Source organism: Lotus japonicus, chromosome 6, assembly GCF_012489685.1.
Source record: "Lotus japonicus ecotype B-129 chromosome 6, LjGifu_v1.2".
Classification (NCBI taxonomy): domain Eukaryota; kingdom Viridiplantae; phylum Streptophyta; class Magnoliopsida; order Fabales; family Fabaceae; genus Lotus; species Lotus japonicus.
In genome coordinates this window covers 49945804-49970456 of record NC_080046.1, presented here as the reverse complement: position 1 = coordinate 49970456, position 24653 = coordinate 49945804, and the positions used below count along the sequence as shown (strand labels likewise).

Below are 24653 nucleotides of genomic sequence, written 5' to 3'. Positions count from 1 at the left end.
TAAACTGGCTTTTATCTTTGATTAATACTTCAATAAGAATGAATGTTTTTTGGCTTAATTGCATTTTTGGTCCCTCACGTTTGCCCTTTGTGTGGTTATCGTCCTTAAAGTAATAAAATTGCAAAAAACGTCCCTCACTTTGTCAAACGACAGCACTTTTGGTCCCCCATCCATATTCCGTCAAAATTTTAACGGTTTTTTCAGAAACAAAAAATGAAAATGAAATTAAAACCCTTATTTTCCTCAATCATCTTCATCTTCATCTCTTTCTTCATCATAATCTTCGCCGAATTTCTTCTCCCAAAATCTTATCTTCTCCCCCAAAAACCTCATCTTCCCCAAATTTCGTTATCTTCTCATATGTCCCACCTCCCGAAACCCCAACCCAACCCCCATTAAACCCTTTCCCAAATTTGGAGAAGACGAAGCAATGGGCCAACAGATTCAGATCCCAACTGGTCCTGAGTTATTGCTTGTATCACTATATGAATGAAATTATTACCCTTTCTCTTTATCTGCATTGATTATATATCTGAAATTTGTGATTGCAACTCAATCGATGTTTCCCCATCAATCGTTAAAACTTCTCTGTTCCACAAGTTGGAAATTTTTTTTTCTTTTTATTTATATATGGGTTTCTTTGTTTTGTTCCTTTCAACTTCCATTTATGCAAATTAAAATTGTTTCTTGTGTCTTTGTCTATGTTGATTTCCAGTTTTGCATATCTCGGTCATCTTGAAAAGAATTCCCTTTTGAATTTCGGTTTCTCTGGCTCTTAGTGGGGAAGGAAAAGCTATTCATGCATAAAGATTAAAGAGGGAGAATGGTGTTGGTGATTAAGGGTTTACTATGTTGTAGGAAGTTTTAGAGATTGAGGGAAGAGTGTTGGTTTAAAGGAGATGGCTGCGGTTTTTATTTTCTGGGTTTGAGAAAGGAAGGTTATGAAGAAGATGAAGAATTTTTGGAAAACCTGACAACGTTAATTTTTTTACGGAAACTGTTAAAATTTAGACAGAAAATGGACGAGGGACCAAAAGTGCTGCCGTTTGACAAAGTGAGGGACGTTTTTTGCAATTTTATTACTTTAAGGACAATAACCGCACAAAAGGTAAACGTGAGGGACCAAAAGTGCAATTAAATAAAGCACATCAAGGTAAAGCTAAAAGAGTAGGACAAAAGGGCGCATAGAACTGAATTTTCACGACTAAAAAATAAACAGGTCAAGGATGAAATGTAAGAAAAAGAAGGCTTAAATTATAGAATAATCAACATTGCAAATGCCAGTCATAATAAATCAAGAAATAAGGCTATCTGCCATGTTTTGTATGCAAAATTCAGGCCCAGGCCATAGTCTATCATAAAAAATATCCATCACTTCATTCCTTCATTAATCCCTTCAGGCACTCCTAAGCTCTGAGCAAGATCACTCATTCTTTCCTTCATGGCCTAAGAAACAAAAAAAGCAATAGCATGTTTTTTTCAATTCAATAGCCACAAAAGTAAATGGATGTTTATTCTTCCTCTTGACAATATAGGTTTTTACCTGGACACTCTTCTGGTGTGCATCCTTGTAAGCTTCAGTGATTAAAAGCGAAAGTTTCTGAAACACACATATGTTTGTGTTAGGGATTCATCATTTAAGACCATACTTTGGGTTTTTATCTGACATGAAACTAATGAGGGTCTGCATGTGTATGTATGAACGACGAGTGGCATAAGGGGAAATGAGGAAAATATTCAGTAAGTGGGGAGAAAGACATAACAGACAGCAGACAGCACGTAAATGGGGAGGAGGATGCCGGCATGATCAGAAAGATATAGAGCTAAAGATCATAGGGAGTGTGTAGTATAGGGGGTCATAAAAACCACAACCACCACCAAAGCCTTACTAGCTAGGTGAAGTCGACTATATGGGTCAAACAATATCAAAATGTCATATCATGAATCATGTTTAATGACAGAAATTTAAATCTAAATCTTTCTTCATGGTTTGACCTATAGTCTTCTTCTTAATGGCAGGGGATCACAGAGAGGCATAGAAAAAGTTTAGATTAGGTTTGGTGGTCTTCTTTAAGTATTTTTCATTCTGTTTTTCATCTAGTTTCTTACCCATTCCTTTGTTTTCCAGAAGGTAGCCTCAGTTTTAAGGAGCTAGCTCCCAGTGTTAACTAAATAATACTTCAGTGACTTCCAGATTGCTATCACATTCACAGTTCATCCCCATATCTTAGTGATATAGGCAAGTCAACTTCCACTTGAGAAAAAATGGGGAAGGTTTCTCATGCTTACGTTAAGCATTGGTCCCTCCTATCAAAATTCCAAATTTGGGTTTCTCACCCTTGATATTGATTTGAAATTTCTTTTAGATTAGTAGATAGTTCCAAATCAAAACATTACTAATGACATGCGAGGAATAAAATTAAAATAAATGAAAGGATCTTGACATGGTGTTTATTTCATTCTCATTCGATGGTAGGAGAGAAAAAAAAAATTGAACAATTAGTATTTGATAACTCTGAATACTTGTTAACTATTCTGGATATACAATCCTTTTTCACCTAGTAGTTGAGTACCATCTATATAATCCGACAAAAAATGTATAATAATAAAAGTTGAATTGTTTACTCACTTCTGATCCGAATTCCATAGCTGCCTCAGTAATTTCTGTTCGTAAGGGTTGCTGGTTTCCAGACAGCGTTACCTAAAAATTATACTTCATTAAAAGTAAGTTAACAAACAAAACCAAACTTACCATTAACATAGGTCGATAATTAATTCAACAAATCATGATGATGAATAAACCTAGAAAAGAAAGGAGTCATAAAACATTTTTAGATTAAGGAGTCATTAAACTTGGACATGACCCATTAAAAATCCATCTAATGTATAGGGTATAAAGTATTCTAAGATTATACAAATAAAGTCCCCCCTTTTTAACTTTCAAAAGAAAAACTGAAGGGAAAATTAAGGACCAGCCAATCATGCAGGGTTTACATAAAAACGTTATGATCATAATCGTATACATCATGAACGTGAGAGAGAGAGAGAGCAGAAAGTATACCTTCACTAACTCACCCTCACAATAACCATCAAATTCTGCTCTGCATAACAGAACAGAACAAATAACCTCATTCAGAACAACTAGTATAACTCAGGAAAAGAAAGGGAAAAGCTATAACTGTTTAATAACAGAGCCATACGCCGCAAGTTCTTTTTGCACCCTCACTGCTTCAACTTGGACGACCATTTGCGCCTTCTTCACAGTCTCATAAAGGTTTTGCATGTTTCCAAGAATTCCTCCCTAAAATGATTCCAGGACAAAATGAAATCCAATTGTGAATATCATACTAACAAACAAAATGCAAAAAACATTAGTATATTCTATATAGTGAGAATGAGATAAGAAAATCCTAACTATTGGCAAAAAGGAAAAAAATAAACACTTCAAGATTCATGACAAGTGGACACAGGCTGTATAGACTTTAATGCTTTCGTCAAATAAATATTTATATGAGCACAATTATGTTCCTTAACAATTAACTCGTATGTGAATACCATAAGTAATTCGATGAGAAAGATGATACCAGCAAAAATTGTGATCTTGTGAGCATGCAAATAACATTAAGTCAAGAGGAAGCTAACTTAACTAACCTTATTAGGTGAATCATCACCATCTTTTTTCCCTCCAAATAGGCCATATAATCGTAAATGTCTTTGGCCATGTCCAACTTTACGACTACCACTCTGAGGTAATATCTTCATGTCAACTATACTTGAACTGGAGTTTAGTTTACCTATAAAATAATAACCAATCATGAGTAAATTTTGGATAACAATCCAATCTCATTAATCAAAAACAAATATGGATTCACCTCACATAATGTTACTCTTAATCTAGCCACTTATCATGTTCAAATTCATAGCTAAATCATAAATGTAAGCAATTTTTAAGCATGAAGCTCAATTTTTTAATCATGCCATTCCAATGTTACCATTTAGAAACTAACTGACTGAGTAAAAATCTCCATCAAGCTCACAAGTCTTAATCACTCACAGACAACAAACCTATGATCAATTTAGATAAGTTCAAGATAATTTCATTATCCAACTTAATTAAACAAAAAAAATAGGACTTTGTAGGAAGATATGAAGGAAGAGACTACAGTACTCCATTTCCCATCACACCCACATCTTGTTTAAGTTCAAAATGAAGGAACATTGACAGGTAAGGGAAAAAAGTTTCCAACTTGATTGAGTTAGTGAGCACCCAGATGAAAAATGAATGGAGAAGGAGACTTACAGTGAGAAGTTGATGAAAGGGTATGGTTGTTCCGGGGACAGAGTCCGATTGCGTTTGGTAGAGAGACAGTGGACGCCATTGGCTTCCACACGCAGGGAACAAGAAGAAGAAGCAGAACAAGAGTTCAAGTTCAGTTTTGAAGGGTTGTCCAAGGATCAGATAAGAATATTATTATTATTATTATTATTATTATTATTATTATTAATTATTACATATTTAGATTTGGATAAAGTTATAAAGATGATATTTTTCTATTTTTCTGCTTCAATCAGATTTGAAGGGAAGAGACAGTGGGGACTCAGTGGTGCAGGGTTAGTGGATCAAAGGTGATTTTAGGAGAGGTGTCATTTATTATTAAGTAGGCAGTGATTATTTGCGCCTCCTATTTTGCTAAGTGCGTCATTCCCAAAACTGGAAAAAGACCAAAATACCCTTCAGTAATTTAAATTTAAAAAAAAAAAAAACTACCTCATCTTCATCTTTCCCTACAAACCCTCCCCCCTCTCTCAACCGTATAACCCCTCTTCCTCTCCAACCAAATTTCAAAATTTTCAACCCTCACAAAATCAAGTCTCTCAAACTCATATTAACCCACAACCAAGTCAAGAAGAGGAAGAGAAAGGAGGACAAAACCCACAAGAAGAACAACAATGTAAGTTATTTCTTACAAGTTTTCGAGGCTTAGGTTGTATTTTGTGTCTTCATTCAGTCCCTCGATTTGATTCTGCCATGGGAGGATGTTTCGTGACTTGCCCGCACTCTAAACTGCGGACATGTTTTATGACTACCGCATGTTGAAGTGCGGTTAGCCTGTGAGTTGTAGAAAAATACGTTCCGCAATTTTAAGTGCGGAGGCTTCCGGAACTATTATTCCAACACATCAAGTTCCGCACTTTTAAGTGCGGGAAAATCAATTTTATTTAGGTAGCAGTACCAGACCTTAACACGATTGAAATGACTAAGTTTTTCACTTCCGCACTTATGTTAGCGGGAGTGTGTAATTTGTTTCACTACCGCATGTTTAAGTGCGGGACTAACCAGTTACGTCGGGAAGTCGCGAAATCGCGATGAAAGCTAAAAAAAAGCTGAAAAAAAGCTCGAAAAAAGGTAAAAACTTACATGGGTAAGCTTCTATTCTTGACTTGAGATCACCCAAAAGAAGTTGGGAGTGGAGGATGAAGAGGAGGGTGAGGAGGAAGAATGAGATGGTGTGTGAGAAGTAACCTTTTTATGTTTTTTTTACTAAGGGCAATGTTGGAATTTTTAAAAAAGGAGATGGCGGACTTAGTAAAACGGGGAGGCGCAAATAGTCACTGCCTTATTATTATACTTTTTTTTTTTTGCAAAAAACTAAATTTATTTTGACAATTAACTTTTTTATTATATTGGAAAATTTAACCATCAGCAAGTGTTGGCAACTTGGCATATACTAAAAATAATAAAGGAATTGGGGAACATTCAAAAACATAAGAGTGATTCATCCTTAACTTTTTTATTATATTGGAAAATTTAACCATTAGCTGCAAGGAAATTAAGATAATAGAACAAAGAAAGTCGTAAGGCCTCTAAGATTTAGACAATGGAGCACAAGTTCGATGACCACTAATGTTCCTTCTGGAGTACAAGTCTAGGTGAAGCAAGCCGTAAGGCCTCTGAGACTTGAACAAACGAGTTCAAGCCCAAGCAAGAAGGCGAAGAAAAATGGAGTCCCACTTGAAGGGGCTGTTTTAGAGAATACCAAGTGGGGTCTCAAAAAAGTTTCATATTAGTGTACAATTGTATATACAATAAAGAACACACACACCCATTATCTTAAGCCTAAGATTTTGTGGTGGTGTGTGGTTTTAACTTGATTCCTAGAACGGACATCAAACACACTATTATTCCTCCATTTTCTAAGAAAAAAATAGTTACCACTAATAAATTCTTGAGTTGTTGCATAAGGAGTGAATATCTATTGTAGGATGTTGCGGCTAATTAGGTTAAGTGGTTAACAGTAATGGTGCTGCCAATGCAAATGGTACTACCACTATCGCTGACATCTTCAATACTTAAAAGGACCTATGAAATATTGATGTTGTTATTTGTACTAATAATGATAAATAATATTATTTTTATTTTCGTGCAAGAAAATAAATCTTATTAATGCATTTTTTATAATTATAATAGCACCGTAAAAATTATATATATATACACACACATTAAAGTGCTTAATCTACACTCATGCAGTGGTAAATATAATAATTAAAATGAGTTGAGTTTGGAACCTTGAGTAGATAGCTGTTGTGCAAATTACTTAATTCATTTTAATAAATTGTAGAATTATGTTTAGAATCACCTCTCCGTGCACCGCACGGACACCGGTAAAAGCATCCACTCATGGCCAATGAGGTTTGGACACATTGACTTCAATATTCGTATCTTCAACGAGGATGAACGTGAGATGATCTATGTTTTGCCATAGTAAGAACCATGGACAGAATATGAGAAAGTTGGTTTTTGTTTAAACCTCGCCGCCGTCTTGTGTAGTAGAAGCAAGCATTGGTAAAAAGTGTATATTGCATTAACTTAATTTTTTATTTTTTGTAGATATTAAACTATTGTGCATTTCATGCAGCCTATTCATGCCAAAGCTCTCCAGGATCATTTTCGTCGTCGGACCACATCAATAAAAGTGATTATTCGTAACGGTGATAAGCAAACTTGAGAATTTATTTTTGTAAAACTCCACACGTACATGTGTTTGGTACACGCTAAAGTTAATAATAGGTTTATTGTCACCTATCTATTGGCAAAGTTAATAATAAAGTTTGTTCACTTTAGATAATTGCGTAGATTACAAATTATTACTATGGTATTGTAAATTAATTAGTTCATCTTATAAAATTATAGAATTAAAATCATAAAATATAGAATCTCTCGTCTGTACATCGCACGGAAATAAACTATTATCCTAGTCGTAAGCATTAGTTCATAACAAACTTTCGCACCAAAACTTTTGGTATTACCATACGAGTGAAATTGAACTATGAAATCATCAATAAGTTTCATCCTATCAGATTTAGTACTCAAGTGGAGTCCAATCGGCTAGGTTTGCCCTTGAGCCACGTGCAATTGGATATGTAATTCGCAAAGACATAACTTGCATGTCATTTTCAATGATGATACTACTACATGTCTCACAAATTTTGCAGCGAACAATTTTCTACTAAGCAATTACTTGTCTCACGACGCACCAGTTTTAACACAACAGTAGGGTGCAACATGTAAGTTACTTATGAGAATCAAAACACCAGAGTTACTGGTTATCTGACACAAGTAGGTTGCAACATATGAGTTTCTTATGAGAATCAAACCACCGGAGTTGCTAGGTTTGTTGAGTTATGTTCTCCACCCTATATGTTGACCATACATGGCTGACCTGTTACTGTTCCATCAAAGATGGCAAATGAGCAATCTACTAAAACTTTGACACCCGTCCTTGAGCTTGAGTTTCCATTAGCTAAATATGACTACCTTATAGGAAAAAACTACATGTTATATATATATATATATATATATATATATTTTACATCGAAAAGATAAACTACAGCTCTACGAGGTTGATCCCCTTTCAACTTATATGTCAACCAGTTCTTACCATTTGAGCTATCATTCAGGACATATATATTGCTTTTATTCATGTTTATAGTATTAACTTTTATTATTTGTATTCATATTAATATCATTTTTATTTGTGCATGAAATTCACTCTTCACACAGTTTTAACCATACACAATAAATTGTTCACACAATTTCAATCGTGTGTAGTGAAAAACACAAAAAAATGAACAAGTGACAACTCTAAGTAAACTGTCAAAAAAAAAAAAACAACACTAAGTAATACATGTGTATAAATATTTTTTTAAATGAATGTTGTCACTAACAAGGTCGCGGTGGGATGACACAAAAAAGTTAAGAAACAAAGTAGTTGCTACCAATATTTCTTTTACATGGGAAATATTTAAAAAAAACCTAAAAAATGTGATCTTCGAAATCATATCTAGATCCGGAAGCTAGCACCATACATCGTTTGTTTATGAAACAATTACCCCTAATTATGTAAAATATGTTATCTCTCTAAGGAGTTGTTTTATTCCAAAACAAAATATTGTTTGATTTTTTATGTTTAAATTATGCATTAACAAACCCCTACGACCAACCCCCGAGTTCCCAGAGAAACCCCTAAGTTTCTCAAACCCAATAAGTTGTGTAGTGTGGATGTTGAGGGAGTTAGGGAGAAGGTGTGTGGGTGATTCAGGGACATTGTTCTTCATATGTCCTTTCATTATGATACTATGAATGCTCTATTAAAATCTGGATTTGTAACAGAGGAAATAGATTAAAATAGAGGAAATTGGTGTTGTGAGGGTGATGCAGAGAGAAGAGAGTCTCGTAAGAGAGATTGAATGGTGGTGCTAGGTTTTGGAGGGGATATAGTTTTGGCTCAGATGGAGGTTGAAGATGGTACTAGTTTGGGTCTGCACGGCGGTTCAAATTCATGGCTAGTGAGAAGAGGGCGGGGGTGGGAGAAATGAGGAGAAGGTCGAGACTACATGGAAAATGAAATTTCATAACAATGTCACATGTGATGTTGACATGAACTTGGCACACCGTATTAGACATGATAATATAAGCTTATATAATAAATTATGAATTTATCCATTGTTTGGTGCTAACATTGTATTGTATAAGCTTATACATCAATCCCCTCGTATACATTAAAATGATGAATTATTTAATCCACCATATAGATGATGGATAAGACATGATTAGAGTGTGATGTATAAGCCATAACCATAATCCTCCACCATCGCCACCACACCACCCTCCACCTTTTCTGCCACCACTCACCACCACCGTCCTCCACCTCCACCACCGCCGCCGCCTCCACCACCTCGTCGCCACCACCACTGCCACCACTGTCGTTGTCGTAATCGCTATAGCCATTGCCACCACCACCCACCACTGCCACCACCATCATCACCATCACCTTCCACCACCACCACCACCTCAATTGCCATTGTCATTGTTGCTATCACTACATTCCGCCATGACCCAAGACCACCACTACTGCCACAACCACCTCCCTCCGCCACCACCACCATCGTCGCTGCCACTACCTAAACCACAACCCTCCACCATCGCCATCGCCACCTCCTTCCACCATCGCCACCATTACTTCCAACACCGCCGCTGCCACCACTCAGGATCACCGTTGCCACCTCTACAGCCACCATCACAATCACCACCCCTCCATCACCGCCACCGCCATTATCGCAGCCACCTTGGCCGCCACCATCATCTTTACCACCCACTAACACCATCTTCATTTTTATAATCATTATTCAATATTTCACAAAACATAAGTTTATATTAATTTTTACGAAATGATACAGGTTGGGTGAGATGAAGGGTCCAGGGTTCGAACCCTAGAGATGACTAATTTACAAACATCACTAACAACTAATATAGACATATAAAAAAAATACAGTGTGTCGCCAAACACTGTATAGCATTAAAAATTTATCAGGCCTAATATTATTAAACATTATACTATCAGTCCTTATACTATACTACAACATACCAAACATGCTTTAAATATTTTTTTTTTCTGAAACTAAATATCTAAGTAAATTTTTCATTACTTCTTTAAAATAATAAATTTACAACTTATATTTTAAAAGTCAATTTTGATTGTTTGTATAACTTGTCACAAAGATGAAAAAATCTCAACATCTCCCCATTAGAGTTTTTTTTTTTTAATGTTAATTGTTAGTAATGTTAGTAAATTAGTTATTCATCAGGGTTTGAACCCTGAACCCTTCACTATTCATCTCACTCAACTCTTATGCCTCCTAACTCTTATCGCTTGAGCTAACCTTCAGTGACCTCCCCATTAGAGTTGACAAATTATCTTGGAAAATATGTACTCTCTCTGTTTCATAATAATTGTCCACTTATAATTTCAATGGAGCATTAATTGATATTTTTACATATAGGAAAATAGGAAAATAAATGATATGTTTTAAAAAGTTAACGATATTAATTGCATTTCGTAATATGTGTGTATCTCCTCTTTATGAACAGTTATTTTAAAATGGATGTAGTGAGTTTTAATGTAAAGAGTCAGTAAGGCAATGATTAGTTTTGTGGCAAGATGGAGCGTACCAAATGGCAGCGTGGTAATGGTGGAAAGAGGAGAAAAATGATGGTGATGAAGTGAAGGTGTTAAATGTTATTGAAATTAAAAATTATAATTATAAAACCACTTTTTATTGTTTCAAAATTTAGGTTCAAATAGTTCAAAATTAAGCATAAAAACTATTTGAGAAATTAAATTTCAAATTTACATTTGAAAACCCTAAACTGAAAGCTCGCAACCACGCCCAAAACATGCCCTAAATTAAAAAGACTATAAAAATAACTAGAAAATACCTAATAATACTCTTTATTCCAATTTCCATGTGTTAAAAAAAAGTGTACTCATCCTCGTAGCTACTAATTTAAGGAACTCTTCAACTGGTAACTCCAGAGTAAGCGCTCGTCACTGTTGAAGAGAATGCTGCATCCGCGTTGAATCAAATTTTGATTTAGGTGCCTTTTGGTTAATGTTTTAAATAACAGCTTTTGATCCATGGAAGGAAAGGTATGTGAATCTTCTTCAAAATGAAGATAGTGATGATGATGATGAGGTTTATTCACAATCTGCAAGTGATGAAGAGGAGCTTGCCTTTTTATCTGCTTCCATGCCCAAGTTGCAGTTCAGGTCAAGTGTAAATTAATTTCGTGGTAGTCTAAATATATCTGCTTCCCCTGCTTCAGTGTTTTTTTTATTTCTAAAATGGAATTCTTGCATTTTATTTACCAGGAATGTGAAATCCAAAGGCAAATGGAATGAAGAGATGGGAATGGCTGAACTCATTGAGAAGAGTGGCAAGATGTGGGTAACAACTGGAATAGTTCGCGGTGGCAAGACTTATTTTTCAATTGAGGAGACTTTGTAGGTGATCATATGCCATCTTTTTATACAACACTTTGCCTTTAGTTGTGACATTTAGAATAGGGCAGAGTCACATGGTTCTTTGAGCCATAGAAAGTAAATAATGAATAATTTAGCTTGTGTTTGGATACCAGGTGAGCTGACGTGAAAATGCGTTAGCACTGTCACCAACACCAACGAGTATCCAAACATACCCTTAGTTAGCAGATACCCTTGTTTCGGTGAGGAAAAAATAGAATGTATTGAGATTTCATGATTTGTTAGAAGTCGAAAAAGGAACTTGTGATTATGTTGTTTTGCCAGGGTAAAATGTTCTGAAAAAGTGCTTATTTTAAATTATAATTTGGCAGGTATCTCATGGAACTAGAAGCCTTACATCTTTTAGATAATAGTGATGGAACTATATCTCTAATAGAAATGTATGAAAAGGTTGCTGTCAGGAAGAGTGGATGTTGTTGGGAGCTGTTTGAGGTTTACAGGCACCTCAAGTCTCTTGGTTACATAATCAGCCGGCATGGTGTTGCTTGGAGTTTGAAGAGTATTAGAAGCTCTCATAAGGCTATTGCTCTTGAAGGCACAGAAGAAAGCAGTCAACTAGAAGAAATGGGTTCCTTAGTTGAGCTTTCCATTAATAAGTCATTTGGTGAGTTGAACATTGATGATTTGAAGCCAGATTTTGATATTTATCTTCCAAACAGCAGGTTTAGAAAGTCTTCTCCTGGTGATCCAAATTTTCTGCTGTACTTGTCCAGGTAATTACAACATCTCTGCTTGTATGAGTATGATAACTTTAGATTCAGAAATTTAGTTGGTAAGTGACTGCTTTCTACTGTTATCCAAAGACTTATGAGTGACCAAGAACATGAAAGCTTGTCCATTTGCGGCGGCTGTATAATTTGGGGGGGGGGGGGAATTATGGCTGCTATTTCTCACAGTGAATCTGGCCAAGAACATGAAAGCTTGTCCATTTGCGGCTGTATGTAGTTGTATCATTTGTATGTTCTCTGATTGGATTTTTAAGGTGATGGCCTGAAAATGTCTTACTACAATAGGAAGTTGCAATTTTCTCTCTTAAGATACTTTCGACAGATATATTTACTTGATCACATCCCAAGAAATAGGCATTTTGGAGTAATAGATTTAATTCCTGGGGTAACATGAGTGAGGAACAAGCTAGTAAAGTTGATTTATTAGGACCAATTGAGCACACATTAGGGATATCCATTTCAAAAAATGAGTAAACAAACCACACTAATTACTTGGTCCTTATGAATTAATAGCCACACAAATTTAACCTTTATTTTTTCCTACTTTATCTGGTTTTACAAAATCTATTAATCAGCTATTTCATGTATCATCTGTTAGGGGTCAACCACCATCTAGAGCAGAAATTGAAGCCCTTGAGAGACAATGTGGTGACATTCCTTTGAAAATCTGCCTGGTCACGGAGGGAAGGCTAAGTTTCTTTTCCTTTGACAAGGTGGAACTTCCTGCTCTACCCTGAACTTTTGGTACCAACCCTATATTTTCACTCTATGCTCAAAGGGAAATGTGGCTAAGATAAGAGAATAGCTTGTAGGATCCAATGATGTGCAAAAAACCTGTTGAAGCTGTACCTTGTGCTGCCAATGGACTCAGATTAAAACCAGTGCTTGATTTTGATCAAACTGATCATGATCATGTTGCAGGTGCATGTTATTGTTGACCATAACAAGAAACTGAAGATAATGGTTTAACAATACATGCTGAAGTTTATAATGTATTCAGTTGGGTGGATGATGATATACTATATGATTTATTATTAGAGTAAAACAAGGATACTGCATATGTTGTTCAATCTGTTAATATAATTTTTTCATAGACATTCTGATCTGCTTTCTATACAGTTGTTTTAGAAGGCCCTAATTCTATAATCACTTGTTCTTCTGAATGAGTGCTTCCTGCTCTGTAGACAATGTAAAAGCTATATAATGATAAGTTAGCATAAACATAATATACTAATTATTTATTTATTATTATAAATGTTATAGCATTCCCTCCCTTCCATGACAGCATTCACCAGATTTCTTATAATTATCATCACTACCTCTAGTTGCATCACTTTTATAACCTAGTAATGTAATTGTGTAAAGGCAAATTACCCACCATACACAGGCTCAGAGGCATTGTCTTCTTCCCCCCACAGAAGGATCAGCAAAATGCATTACATGACTGAAAGCATTGCCTACAAAAGCTTATCATAAAGAGAAAAGGTTCTTTTTTAAGCAAACAATTAGATAAGGAAGAACAGACAATTGGTATAATAGCTGTAAAACATGAATGAATCTCTCATAACTCATAAGTCACTTGAAAAGGTATCAAACAACTTGGACTAGTGGTTCTGCAGCTTTTGGTTCTCAGCAAACATTTCCTTTTCTCGGGTGTCGAAGGAGTTAGACATTGGCCAACGTTTCTTCCTCCAACTCTTGCCGCTTCCTAGCCAGCCGATCGCGCTCCTCCTCTATTTGATCATTTTCTGAATTCATCAAGGCAAGACTCTTTCAAGTCTGCCTAATACACAAAGTTGATTTAGGAACACATCTGAACTAAAGTAAAGAGTTGGAGCTATCTAACTAAACTGTTGTCGAGCTATGAAACTACTTGTATGACCAAAGGAAGAAAGTATACAAATTTAAATTTCTTTGGAGTTAGAACTTTTAACCTTTAAAGTCACGTACAGCAAAAATTGAGTTCTTAATGAACAATACAGATGTAGAAAGCATAAACGGACAATGTATTGCAAAAGAAAAAAAATAAATACACTGCCACAAGCCGATTGAGGATTATTAATCTGTTATGCTGTCAATTTTAACTTCAATACTTTTTCCTCTTCTTCAGCCCTCCCACAAGTGCAATTTTTTGCAGGCACAAGTTAGCTAATACCCTTATCTTACACAGAATATTGTTAGGATTCTAAAATATCTAGTTTATTTTAGGAGGTTATATTTTATTAAGGCATTGGTATTTTATTTTGATTTGGTTATCTTTTAGATTAAGAGTAGAGTTTCTTTTATATTAGAATTATATTTTTATTTTTTGAGGGTTAAATCTATATTTTATTATAAATAAGAGGTCTCTCATTAGGTTAGGAATATATGATTTTGATTATCGAGTTAGAAAGGCCTCCTTTCACAAGGTAAAAACTTTTCTAACTCGATAATCAAAATCCTATATTCCTAACCTAATGAGAGACCTCTTATTTATAATAAAAATATAGACTTAACCGTCAAGAAATAAAAGATATAATTCTAATATAAAATATATTCTACTTTTAATCTAAAAGATAACCAAATCAAAATAAAAGACTAATGCCTAAATAAAATATAACCTCCTAAAATAAACTAGATATTTTAGAATAAACTAGATATTTTAGAAACCTAACAATACTGATTGAGTACGGAAATAGAAAAGTACTCTTTACCAAGTGGAGAGCTGGGGTTTCTTTTGCACTTTAGATGAACTCTTCAGCACCTTCTTTAATGCAGAACATGAACCAATTTTCCATGAAGGCTTTTTTAAGCTTTGACCTATGTAATATAGAACATGTTGAGTTACATTGGTAAGAAAATCAATGAAGAAAGTGGCTAATAATATTCAAGAACAATGGTTCAGCACATGACTCACTGTAGGTTCAAACTGAACAAGATGAATACAAAATGATGATCTCACTTAGGGGTGCGTATAACCTGCACCATTCAATTTGGTAGTGTATCTGTACACCACAAAAGGTAACCACATGATATAATATTAAAGAATTAAACGGTAGAGATTGAAGATAGATCATTGGTTTAAATTACATTCATACCCTATAATAATAAAATGAAAAAATAGCCTGAAGAACTTCATCAGCGGTGCTGCGGAGGGAGGGCGGCGGCGGTGGCGAAAGTGACAGCAGCTGAAGCAGTGGTGGGTGATAATTCCTCCCCATCGATTTCGCTTTCCACAACTCCATCGCCGTCTTTCCTTCCACCGCCCTTTTCCACGGCGGCGGCAGCTGATTGGTTTTTTTTTCTTCTTTGGATAAGCAATACTTTATTATAAGGGGGTATAAACTATAAACCATACCCAAGAGCAAAAAACAGATACAAGAAAACTGGGCAGAACCAGTAAAAGAAGAGAACAAAATAGATAGAAACCCAATCAGCCTACCAAAGGACAACGCCTACAGAACCCCAAAACAATTCCCAGGTTCGTTGACCCATTCAGAGAACTTCCAAGAAGTCAATTGAATGAGATTGGGTGAAAGAGAAGAAGATGAGATTTGGGATGATGTGAAAATAATAATAAGAAAACTCAAATTTCTCAGTTTTTATTTGGTAAATCAGTGGTGAATATGAAAATTCAGATCTCAAATGGTGAAAGAGCAAATCAATTGATAAACAGTTACAGTAATTGGAGCATTGGATCGAAATAAAAATGAAGGAGTGAGAGCTGCAAAACCAGAGTTGGAAGGTAGAAGACAAGGATAACCTAGTATTTTCACACAAGAATTTAATGGTGTATCAGTACACCACCTAATTAAATGGAGCAGGTTAAACGCACCCCCTCACTTAGAGCACTAATAGAGGCTTTGTCTCTCCTACTATCCTTACTTTCTGCAATTAGTTCTCTCCTCTTCCATAGTACAAATTGGGATTCACACAACAATTTCTAACAATTAACAACCCCCCTTTTTTTTTGGTCAACAATTAACAACCGCCTTATAACCTGCAACCAGCGACGGATTCAGGACCCCGGGGTTAGGTGTTCAATTTTTTTTTTTTTTCTCCATCGGAAAATTAGACAATAAAACAAACTAACTACAAGAAAACGTGTCCCTCAAGATGAAAGGTTCAACTTCCGTCGGAGGTCTCTCAAAAAACTTAACGCCTACAGAAATTTTTAAATGAACACATCGATAAAAATATAATTAAAAACAACTTTAATATGTTTATACATCAGAAAATATACAAGTCATAGTTGATACAAATAAGTGAGTTTTTGGTGCAAATAGGTGCAAAACTTAGTCTACTAGTATAATTTAAAATTTCCAGAGGTTCAAAAAAAATTATATAGCGAAATAAGGGCAATTTTTTTTTGTTCAGGGGGACTGAACCCCCTGAACTTAAACTTAAGGTAGATCCCCTTCTCCCCATTTTTATTTTCTTACTATAGACCTTTTTTAATCATGGGTCTCTGCTACCATCGTACACACTCTTTACCACTTACCATGAGTTAATTTATTTTAACATTTACCTAATTAACTTAATTTAGGGACTTCTTAGCAAATAATTTAACTAATAATAATAATTACAATGAACATTAATGATGTAATGAATGGTTTTGATTGGTGCACCTTAGCCAAGGTATCAAAACCGTATATATTTTAGGAGTCCAACTCTTCTAAACTGAGTAAACTCAAGTAATGGTAAGAGTAAGTCATCAGACAATTGATTAATTTCTTAAGTAGTTTTGATTGATTTTTTAAATTAGGTAATCATTATTAATGATATAGTGACTTATTTAAGGTGAATTTGGAGCAAAATCCATTTTAGGGTATCCAAGCAAGGAAGGGAAAAAAGAAAATCACATACACACCCTCAGGACAAAAATGTTACTACAGAATGCAGAGTTCACACACCAAACTCCAACAACAAGAGCCACAAGCAGCACCAGCCTATCTTTTATCCTCTCCACTTCCTCCATTTATTTTGAATTCTTATTCTTATTTTCTGACCGTGGCTGTAAGTGGGTGGGGTTATGATTTGTACCCCCAGTACTAATTACATGATGTGGGAGACATTAACCAGATTCCCCCTACTACATGATTGTAACAAAATGGCAAAGCTAGTTGAAAATCAGCAAATTGCATCTTAAAATATGAAAAAATTTCTCACCATGACATGTGTAAGGGCATGTTTAGCTAGGATTTTTGTTTAAAAATTGATGTGTGGCTACAAAGCAATCCATGATTAATAAAGAAATGAAAGGGCAATGGAGCTTTCAATCAACCAATAGTGGTAATGACTATTAGGAAGCAGGTAGGCTGGTATGACACACAAAGTCCTGAAAGTAGGGGCTGCTGGTGGTGTTTAACTTTTTCCCTTTTCCAATTCCATTCACAAAGATGGAGGCAAACATTAAATATAAAGATAGTGATTCTTCAATTGGGTAGTGGTGGTGTTGATGCCAAAATCCCAAATCCACCCTTCAAAGATGGGTGTGATTGAGAGGAATATCAGGAAACTGAAGCATCACATTTCCTCCTTTTCAGGATCATGCACACAACACAAAAATAATAATGGAGGAGGCATTTGGCAAAAAAATGGGATCTTTCTTCCTTACTTTATCCAAATTCATCATGAAAAAGACATATTGGCTGAAAAAATAGCATCTTCCTTAGCATCAAAGAAAACTGAGGACAAGGGCATGATTGTAAAATGCACCAATTAACCCTGCATATGTTGCTAGCAATAATGTGAAACCAAACCAAATGAGAGAAAGAGAAAGAGTCATCTGTGTCGTTTATAGGCCTAAAGTTAAGGTGCCACCAAAGACAAGAGCTACTACAACAGCATCATGTAGCAGAGACAAGAGAGAGAGAGAGAGAGGCATCATCAAATTTCATTGAATTAATTTTTCTCTCTCTCTCTACACACAGGCCAACAACAACAACACCAAAATCCAATGAGAGAAGAAACATGGAAACTCCACACGAGTCCACACCACACCGCACTCGTCAATGGCCCAGGTGGACCAAATTTTATGTACAAGAAAATCAAATTTGCCAAAACAAAAAAGGAAAGAAGGAAAGAATGGGAAACAACACAAAAAGAAAAGGAGAAGTTAGATAGATAGAGATATAGGTGAGTGTGAGTGTGGTGGCTTCAAATGTCCTCCAACTATACCCACCTTGCAATTCCCTGAATTACCCTTCTGCAAGACCCCAAAAAGTTTCCATCTTCATCACTGTCTCTCCCAATATTTTTCACCAAGTTTTGTGGGTGGCCTTCTTTGTCTTGGTCAGAGTTTCACAGAGAAAACAGGAAAACCAGAACCTTCTCTCACCTCTTCTCTCTCTCTCTCTCTCTCTATTTCTTTCCCATCTACCCCTTCATCTTCATCTTTATTCATTCCTTCCTCTCTTTCTTCTTCTTCTGTCTCTCCCTCTCTCCCTTTTCCTCCTTTGCCTTATCATACACACCTTCTTCTCTATCTCCTTTGTGTCCTTAGTTGTTGTTGTTGGGATTTTGCTTGAGGGTTTCTCTGTGATCTGATGAAGAAGATGAAAGGGGTTGTTGTCTCTGTGGACTCTCCTGTTTATGAGGATCAGAGGACTAGGTTGAGGCATCAGAGTCTGTTGCAGGATTATGAAGACCTTCTAGAGGTACCCCACTTCCTGGTTTTTGATAAAGTTTAATTTTTTCTTACTGGGAATTCAATAGATCTGATGTTTCCTTTGATTTCCTTGAGGTTGTTGTTGGTTTGGTTTGGTTTTATGCTTTGTTGTTGGGGAAGACAATAGAGGGATCCTATGTTGTGTTCTGGAATTTTGTTTGAATTAAACTAATGTTTATGTTTGGATCACATATGAGTTGTTGTTCATTCAATCATTCTTATGGGTGTTTGTTTCCTATCTCTATTACTGCTTTTTAATTGTTGAGTTTCTCAGTTTCAGTTATGGACTCCATAACCCCTTCCTTTGAAATTTGAATGCTGTAACAAACATAAACATAGCACTGTGCTTGTGTTCTAGTTTTCTTTCTCCCTTTTTCTTAGAGTCTGTGATTCACATATTTGCAACCCTGTCTCTTGAAGCTGATTGGCTTTATTTTCTTATTTAGAGCTCCTTTGGATACCCTAGGAAGTATGAAAACATAAAAACTTTGCTACTTCAACACAAGGTGTGTCCTATGTGTTATTTTCTCGTTTTCATACTTTCTGATGGGTATCCAAACGAGCTCTTAATATCATCTTTGTGAGGGCTTTAGAACTTCTTAAATCCTGGTCTTATGAATTATGTAGATGATTAATTGTTAAGTCTCCATTTGTTGGACTCGCTTTGCTTAGAAGCTAAGCTTTCTTAAAGCATTTTGCTTGCTTGCTTGTTTGTTTTGTTGTTGCTAGTCTTGTTTTGGTTGTTTTAGAAGTTTTACCTATTCTCTTTCCTTTATGGCAAACTCTTTGTATCCATGACTTGGAAAATTTGTAATTATGTTTTAACATGTTCAGGACACAAACTCCATGAGGATGAAATTGCAGGCTGCCAAGCAGAAAAGGTTGACACTGTCAGCAGAAGTTAGGTAATGTATCATGTCTTTTATAGTTTGCTGTTTTTTGAATTCACAAGGTGCTTATCCTGATAATTATCGCGCTTGCAACTGCAGTTTCTTGAGGAAGCGTTACAAATACTTGCTTAAAAATCCATCTCCAAAGCTGCAACCAAAGCAAGACATTTCACAGCCGCGAAAGCTCAAAATCCAAGCTAACCTTATTCCAAAGGGCCAGAAGTACAATAGAAAGGAATCTATGCAGCCCCCAGTTGCTCCTCATTGGAATTCAAATGGAAGGATTTCCAATGGTGCTGAGATCAACACATTGCAGAAAAAGGCTCCTATGTTTGATTTGAACCAGAATGCTAGGAGTCTCAGTAGAAAAGATCCTTCTTTTCTCAGTTCTGCTCCGCCACTCGACTTGAATCACAAAGATATGAGTCACAGTATGAAAGAACCAGCAAAGAAGAGCATAACACCATTTTTTGACTTGAACCAGATTGCGGTAAATATTATACCAACTAAACTATGTTTACATGATGTGTTATTGCTTATCTTTCATTCAAGTAAGCTTATGGTTTCCATGTATTTTGGTGCTATCAAATGCAGAGAGAAGAGGAGGAATTACTGGTTACTGAGCCCGTTAGGATTGAAGAACCGAAGAGAATTACACAAAGAGATGCGAGTGAAGAGCAGCTCAATGACATCATGTTGTCAGTTTGTAGAAACGATGGGAGCGGATCAAGTAGGACATCAGTAAAGAGGAAGATCTCATGGCAAGATCAGGTGGCTTTGAGGGTTTGAAGAACTAGTACAGTAGGCGAATTTCCAGCTCTTTTGGAATGTGTAATGTGCCTTGATGATATGTAGCAGGTTTTTACATTGACTAAAACATTCTAGCTTTATTTTTCTCTTGTAAAGATAAAATAGAGAATTATATGTCAATATATATAGATGAAATGGGGAATATGTTACCAGAAATCATTAACACCAGTGAGTTATAATTTGTTTTTTGCATTGCAAATAGTAGATCAAGTTGTTTTGTGCTTATGAAGAAGTTATTTTTTCTCTCTTAGTCCGTATTTAAAGGTTTAGGACTGGGGATGTTGGTTTTTTTTATCCATGAAGTACCAACTGACAGTCTTAAGAGTAACTTGTAATTTCGCAGTGTTTAGAAGAGCTTATTTGAGTTTATCTTATAACGTATGTGTTATGCAAGTGTTTGGGGAAGCTCATGATCCACCTATAACTATTTTGAGTTTATTTGTGTAAGTTGCTGATATTAGCTCACAATAGACGTTTATACCTACCAATAAGCAATTTTGAGCTTATTTCAATGAGCTTATTAAACTAGTTTATGAATAAGCCCTTATGTGATAATTGTTTCTTATCATAAACTATAATTGTTTTGAGTTTAATTGAATAAGTTGCTGATATTAGCTTATGAATAGATATTTATGCCTACCAATTAGCTATTTTGAGCTTATTTCAGAATTTTTTTCAAATTAACTTATAAATAAGCGTTTGCGTGATCAGCTGATTCTGTGAGCACTTAATTAAGGTTCTTACTTAAACACATCCTTTATCTGCTCATTTCTTATTTAAATTAACTAAACTTCAATTATTTGTTTTGGCACTGTATTGTTTCCTGTTGCCTTTGTGGGGTTTACTTGTTGGTCATGTGGAGGAAATCTATGTTGAAAAGTCAGCTTCTTGACCAACTTTGTCATGCACATCGGCATAGGAATGGAGAAAATCAAGACATGAGCCTGGAATGCTAAGTGTAATTATGAGATTATTATTGGGGTGGAGTGTATATTTTGGATAATAATGAAGTTAAGTGTTATTCTCACAAACCTTGAGAGGGGTGAGTGTATTTTACTTTTTTTTTTTTTCATTCATTCCATCTCCATTAACTTTCCTTTCGTATTTATACTTTTTCTATCACATAACTTATCTCACGTTTATTTCTCCGAGATTCAATTCAGAATGCGCAACCCATACAAGTCGGTCCGCAACGGGCCAACACATTTTTTCAAAATGAGGTTCAACCCCATACGAGTCAATCTAAGTTAGATCGGTTAATTTCCGTGTCAAACCCAATTAGTGAAATTTAGACCAGCTTGAATTTCTTAGGCTAAACTATACTTTTGCTCCGACTATTCGAGCCGCCCGCTAGGTCTCCATTTTAACACCTCTCTATTTCTATCTCACTTCAATATGGAGGTGTGTTTAACCAAAAAAAAAAATGAGGTGTGGCAACCACCCCCCCCACACATAAACAAAACAACTTTTTCTGCGCAATAAAAGTTTGGTGAGTTCGGCTCCAGTCACTATGGTCAAGGCATTGCTTTCGGGACCACATGTCGTTTATAGAGGTATTTACAGATCGCTCATCAATACAACACTCACATCAAAAGCGAAAATCAAACACACAACCTTTTGAAGAAAAGTGTTTCTTCTCTACAATCTAATTAAGCCTCGCAAACAAAACAACTTTGATATAGCATCATCCACTTCCCACCATCTCATTTCCATCTTTTTGTACTTTCTATCTTTTTTTTATCACATAATCAATTAATCTTTAATTCTCTCACAGGGAAGAGGTGGATAAGAAAACATTAATGTAAAAAAAAAAAAAAATACACGTTTTGGTGTTTCCGTGATAACAGGGTCCAATTGCGATCAGTTCAATGTAGCCATTAAAAAATGACACATGACATATATAACTGTCCATTCACCAGCTTATGTAACCCCAAACACAACATTAATCACAGAAGCACAAACCAAAGTCAGATCCAATCTTGTTTGCTGTACTGCACGAGGATTGAAAAACATGCCTAATCGCTGTGAAATATGCTGTGAAATCATGATAGCTGTCTTACTCCCTCCAGTAGGAGTTTGCTTCCGCCACGGTTGCTGCAGTGTATGTTTCACACTCACTATTTACCATATCAACATTATGTTATGTTATTATTATACACTCTAATTATAACACCACATTTAGAAACATAAAGTGCCCACTCTATTGTATTATTGTTATTACTAACTACATCTCTAGATCTATTCTCTTTAGAATCAAGTTAATTTAGTTTTACGCGTGATTTGTGTTTCAGTTAACAACACAGACATAGTGTGAGGGAAGAGCTTTAGGGTTCAATCCGAGCATAATACGTTTGAATCACGAATTCAAAATTGTCAGCATTCAAATGGTGACAGAATACAAGATGATTTATAATAAAAAGAAAAAATCAATTTAGCTTTAGACTTAAACATGTTCAATGAAATTATGATGTTTAAGCTTTCATTTATCAAATAGTTATAGAACTTGTACAATTTAATTGTGACAACTTAAAGAGACTGAGACATTTTTGCAGGTTGAATTCATCATCTGCTTGCTACTGACTATACTGGGATACATTCCAGGAATAATTTATGCCCTGTATGCTATTGTCTACGTTGATCAGGATCAGTATTTTGATGAATATAGGCGTCCCCTGTATGCTGCTTAATGGTGTTTGTCACTCTGTTCTTTTTGAGACTAGACATGGCTCCTCTGTGACTTGCATCATTTTATGTTCAAGCATGTTAATTAGAAGCTAGAAACAGCATCTGATCAGAGCATTCAAGTGTTGTGGACAATCATCTCTTAATGTGATTGCTGATTGTATGGGTATATTTCAGTAATATTGCTATTACTCAAATAATCATATTATAAAAAAAATGAGAACAATTGTTACTCAATTATTTTCGCAATTGATTATGTTCACCGCATAAGCCACTCGATCTCTCTAGCTTTGTTAGAAATATACACATTCACGAGTCCTTTAGCCAACCACTTATGTTTTTGGGATAATTGGTTCATGAAGATTGTCAAATGTGGAACCAAACATACACTAAGAACTAAGAAGAACTTTGACAGCTTTTCATCATCACAAACAATCTTTTGTAGCAGTTAAAGCTGTTTGATTCTTACCTTTGTTATCACCATTCTGACTCACACCTTCTTTCCCTTTTGTTGTTTCTCAACTCTTTTGCATGCAATCTTTAAATTGACCAAGTAATTAACATTTAACAAGGTATTGATGGAAAGTGACAACTTTATTTCCTTTAGCTTCTCACAATTTCATCAAGCATTAACAAACATTCATTATAGATCTCATGACAGATCCTATAAATGCTAGGCTCTCAAAAAGGATTTTATTTTATTTTTTTACCAGAAGGGAAGGTTATGAATGCAGTTCTGTGATACAATAAACATGATATGATACAAATCAAAATTAGGCTACTAACCATCATCAAGCATCACTAACTAGTTTAATGTTGTTCCTAATTCCTTATAAATAAGTGGTACCTTGAAGCCTAGGATCGAATTCAAAAGAAGCAACCAACAAGAAGCATTACTGGAATGAGATGCCTGAGTGCAGCCATGAACAAGGATGACGATTTGACTGAACAGGATCTTGCACTGTTCTTCCCCTTATGTGGATTCTTTATGTCACTGGCTCCTCCTCCTCCTCCACCACCTTGCCTTGCTTTCTGTGACATCTTCATATGTTGCACATCATGCAATCCTAGCGGTTCGCTCGACTCCATGATCATACCAGACATGTCTGCAAAATGAATAAAATGATCATATTTTTGTTCAATTTGAATGTGATTATGGTACAGGAAAGTCAGATGAAAAAAAATAAAGAAGTTAGAAAAAAGAAACTAGCAAAGCTCAAAATTGGTTACAATTAGGCTCCTTTTGCAGCTTGGAATTCCTAAGAGCTTCAATCTTTGCTGTGGATGTGCTTCCATAAGCTGAAGAAGTGAGGATCATGTAGGTAAACAAAAAGAACCATAAAAGGAGTGCTTTGATCATATTTTCAACTTGTTTGAAGCAACTATTGAGTGAACAGAGAAAGTAAAGTTGCTTGTGTTTAGGCACTTGAATTATTAGAAAACTTGAAGATTTATAATGGTTTTTCACTTTTTCCCACTTTGAATGAGATTCCTTGCAGAAATGTGTCTGTGC

General features: G+C 35.5%; 5 protein-coding genes and 1 long non-coding RNA gene across 8 annotated transcripts; 3 read left to right on the top strand and 3 right to left on the bottom strand.

The window, feature by feature from the left end:
- Positions 1-1232: 1232 nt before the first annotated feature.
- LOC130726974 (nucleoid-associated protein At4g30620, chloroplastic-like) lies at positions 1233-4456 on the bottom strand. The gene is made up of 7 exons (XM_057578295.1): positions 4301-4456; positions 3652-3794; positions 3201-3301; positions 3062-3101; positions 2630-2701; positions 1544-1600; positions 1233-1446 (listed from the first exon to the last, which is right to left on the bottom strand). Exons 1-7 carry the CDS (start codon positions 4377-4379, stop codon positions 1372-1374), a joined length of 567 nt encoding a protein of 188 aa, XP_057434278.1. The 5' UTR covers positions 4380-4456; the 3' UTR covers positions 1233-1371.
- Positions 4457-10846: 6390 nt separating this feature from the next.
- Positions 10847-13152, top strand: LOC130726930 (uncharacterized). Its single transcript, XM_057578250.1, has 4 exons — positions 10847-11108; positions 11211-11342; positions 11693-12094; positions 12708-13152. The coding sequence occupies exons 1-4, from the start codon at positions 11089-11091 to the stop codon at positions 12844-12846; spliced, it is 693 nt and encodes a 230-aa protein (XP_057434233.1). The 5' UTR covers positions 10847-11088; the 3' UTR covers positions 12847-13152.
- Positions 13153-13550: 398 nt separating this feature from the next.
- LOC130726931 (uncharacterized) lies at positions 13551-16042 on the bottom strand. 3 transcript variants are annotated; one of them, XR_009015056.1, is made up of 4 exons: positions 15187-16041; positions 15006-15093; positions 14803-14908; positions 13551-13892 (listed from the first exon to the last, which is right to left on the bottom strand). It is a non-coding gene; the product is annotated as an uncharacterized LOC130726931 (long non-coding RNA). The 3 variants fall into 3 exon arrangements; XR_009015055.1 differs by having other exon boundaries at positions 15006-16042; XR_009015057.1 differs by having other exon boundaries at positions 13551-13888; positions 15006-16042.
- A 1842-nt stretch (positions 16043-17884) lies between these two features.
- On the top strand, positions 17885-20614 carry LOC130722165 (uncharacterized). Its single transcript, XM_057572815.1, has 4 exons — positions 17885-18747; positions 19593-19663; positions 19748-20138; positions 20243-20614. The coding sequence occupies exons 1-4, from the start codon at positions 18637-18639 to the stop codon at positions 20435-20437; spliced, it is 768 nt and encodes a 255-aa protein (XP_057428798.1). The 5' UTR covers positions 17885-18636; the 3' UTR covers positions 20438-20614.
- Positions 20615-22233: 1619 nt separating this feature from the next.
- LOC130722167 (UPF0057 membrane protein At4g30660-like) lies at positions 22234-23360 on the top strand. The gene is made up of 2 exons (XM_057572817.1): positions 22234-22559; positions 23011-23360. The coding sequence occupies exons 1-2, from the start codon at positions 22350-22352 to the stop codon at positions 23143-23145; spliced, it is 345 nt and encodes a 114-aa protein (XP_057428800.1). The 5' UTR covers positions 22234-22349; the 3' UTR covers positions 23146-23360.
- A 447-nt stretch (positions 23361-23807) lies between these two features.
- LOC130722166 (uncharacterized) lies at positions 23808-24653 on the bottom strand. Its single transcript, XM_057572816.1, has 2 exons — positions 24371-24653; positions 23808-24246 (listed from the first exon to the last, which is right to left on the bottom strand). The coding sequence occupies exons 1-2, from the start codon at positions 24498-24500 to the stop codon at positions 24008-24010; spliced, it is 369 nt and encodes a 122-aa protein (XP_057428799.1). The 5' UTR covers positions 24501-24653; the 3' UTR covers positions 23808-24007.

What these genes read in the sequence shown, in the direction of transcription:
- LOC130726974 (XM_057578295.1), bottom strand. Translation starts at nt 4,379, where the DNA reads ATGGCGTCCACTGTCTCTCTACCAAACGCAATCGGACTCTGTCCCCGG. An exon ending in CCTTTCATCAACTTCTCACT is followed by an intron (nt 3,795 to 4,300) that starts GTAAGTCTCCTT and finishes ATTATTTTATAG; the next exon opens with GTAAACTAAACTCCAGTTCA. An exon ending in GTGATGATTCACCTAATAAG is followed by an intron (nt 3,302 to 3,651) that starts GTTAGTTAAGTT and finishes GAATCATTTTAG; the next exon opens with GGAGGAATTCTTGGAAACAT.
- LOC130726930 (XM_057578250.1), top strand. Translation starts at nt 11,089, where the DNA reads ATGCCCAAGTTGCAGTTCAG. An exon ending in TTTTCAATTGAGGAGACTTT is followed by an intron (nt 11,343 to 11,692) that starts GTAGGTGATCAT and finishes ATAATTTGGCAG; the next exon opens with GTATCTCATGGAACTAGAAG. An exon ending in TTTCTGCTGTACTTGTCCAG is followed by an intron (nt 12,095 to 12,707) that starts GTAATTACAACA and finishes ATCATCTGTTAG; the next exon opens with GGGTCAACCACCATCTAGAG.
- LOC130722165 (XM_057572815.1), top strand. Translation starts at nt 18,637, where the DNA reads ATGAAGAAGATGAAAGGGGTTGTTGTCTCTGTGGACTCTCCTGTTTAT. An exon ending in ATTATGAAGACCTTCTAGAG is followed by an intron (nt 18,748 to 19,592) that starts GTACCCCACTTC and finishes TAACATGTTCAG; the next exon opens with GACACAAACTCCATGAGGAT. An exon ending in ACACTGTCAGCAGAAGTTAG is followed by an intron (nt 19,664 to 19,747) that starts GTAATGTATCAT and finishes TTGCAACTGCAG; the next exon opens with TTTCTTGAGGAAGCGTTACA.
- LOC130722167 (XM_057572817.1), top strand. Translation starts at nt 22,350, where the DNA reads ATGACATATATAACTGTCCATTCACCAGCTTATGTAACCCCAAACACA. An exon ending in TCCGCCACGGTTGCTGCAGT is followed by an intron (nt 22,560 to 23,010) that starts GTATGTTTCACA and finishes ACATTTTTGCAG; the next exon opens with GTTGAATTCATCATCTGCTT.
- LOC130722166 (XM_057572816.1), bottom strand. Translation starts at nt 24,500, where the DNA reads ATGATCAAAGCACTCCTTTTATGGTTCTTTTTGTTTACCTACATGATC. An exon ending in GCTGCAAAAGGAGCCTAATT is followed by an intron (nt 24,247 to 24,370) that starts GTAACCAATTTT and finishes TTCATTTTGCAG; the next exon opens with ACATGTCTGGTATGATCATG.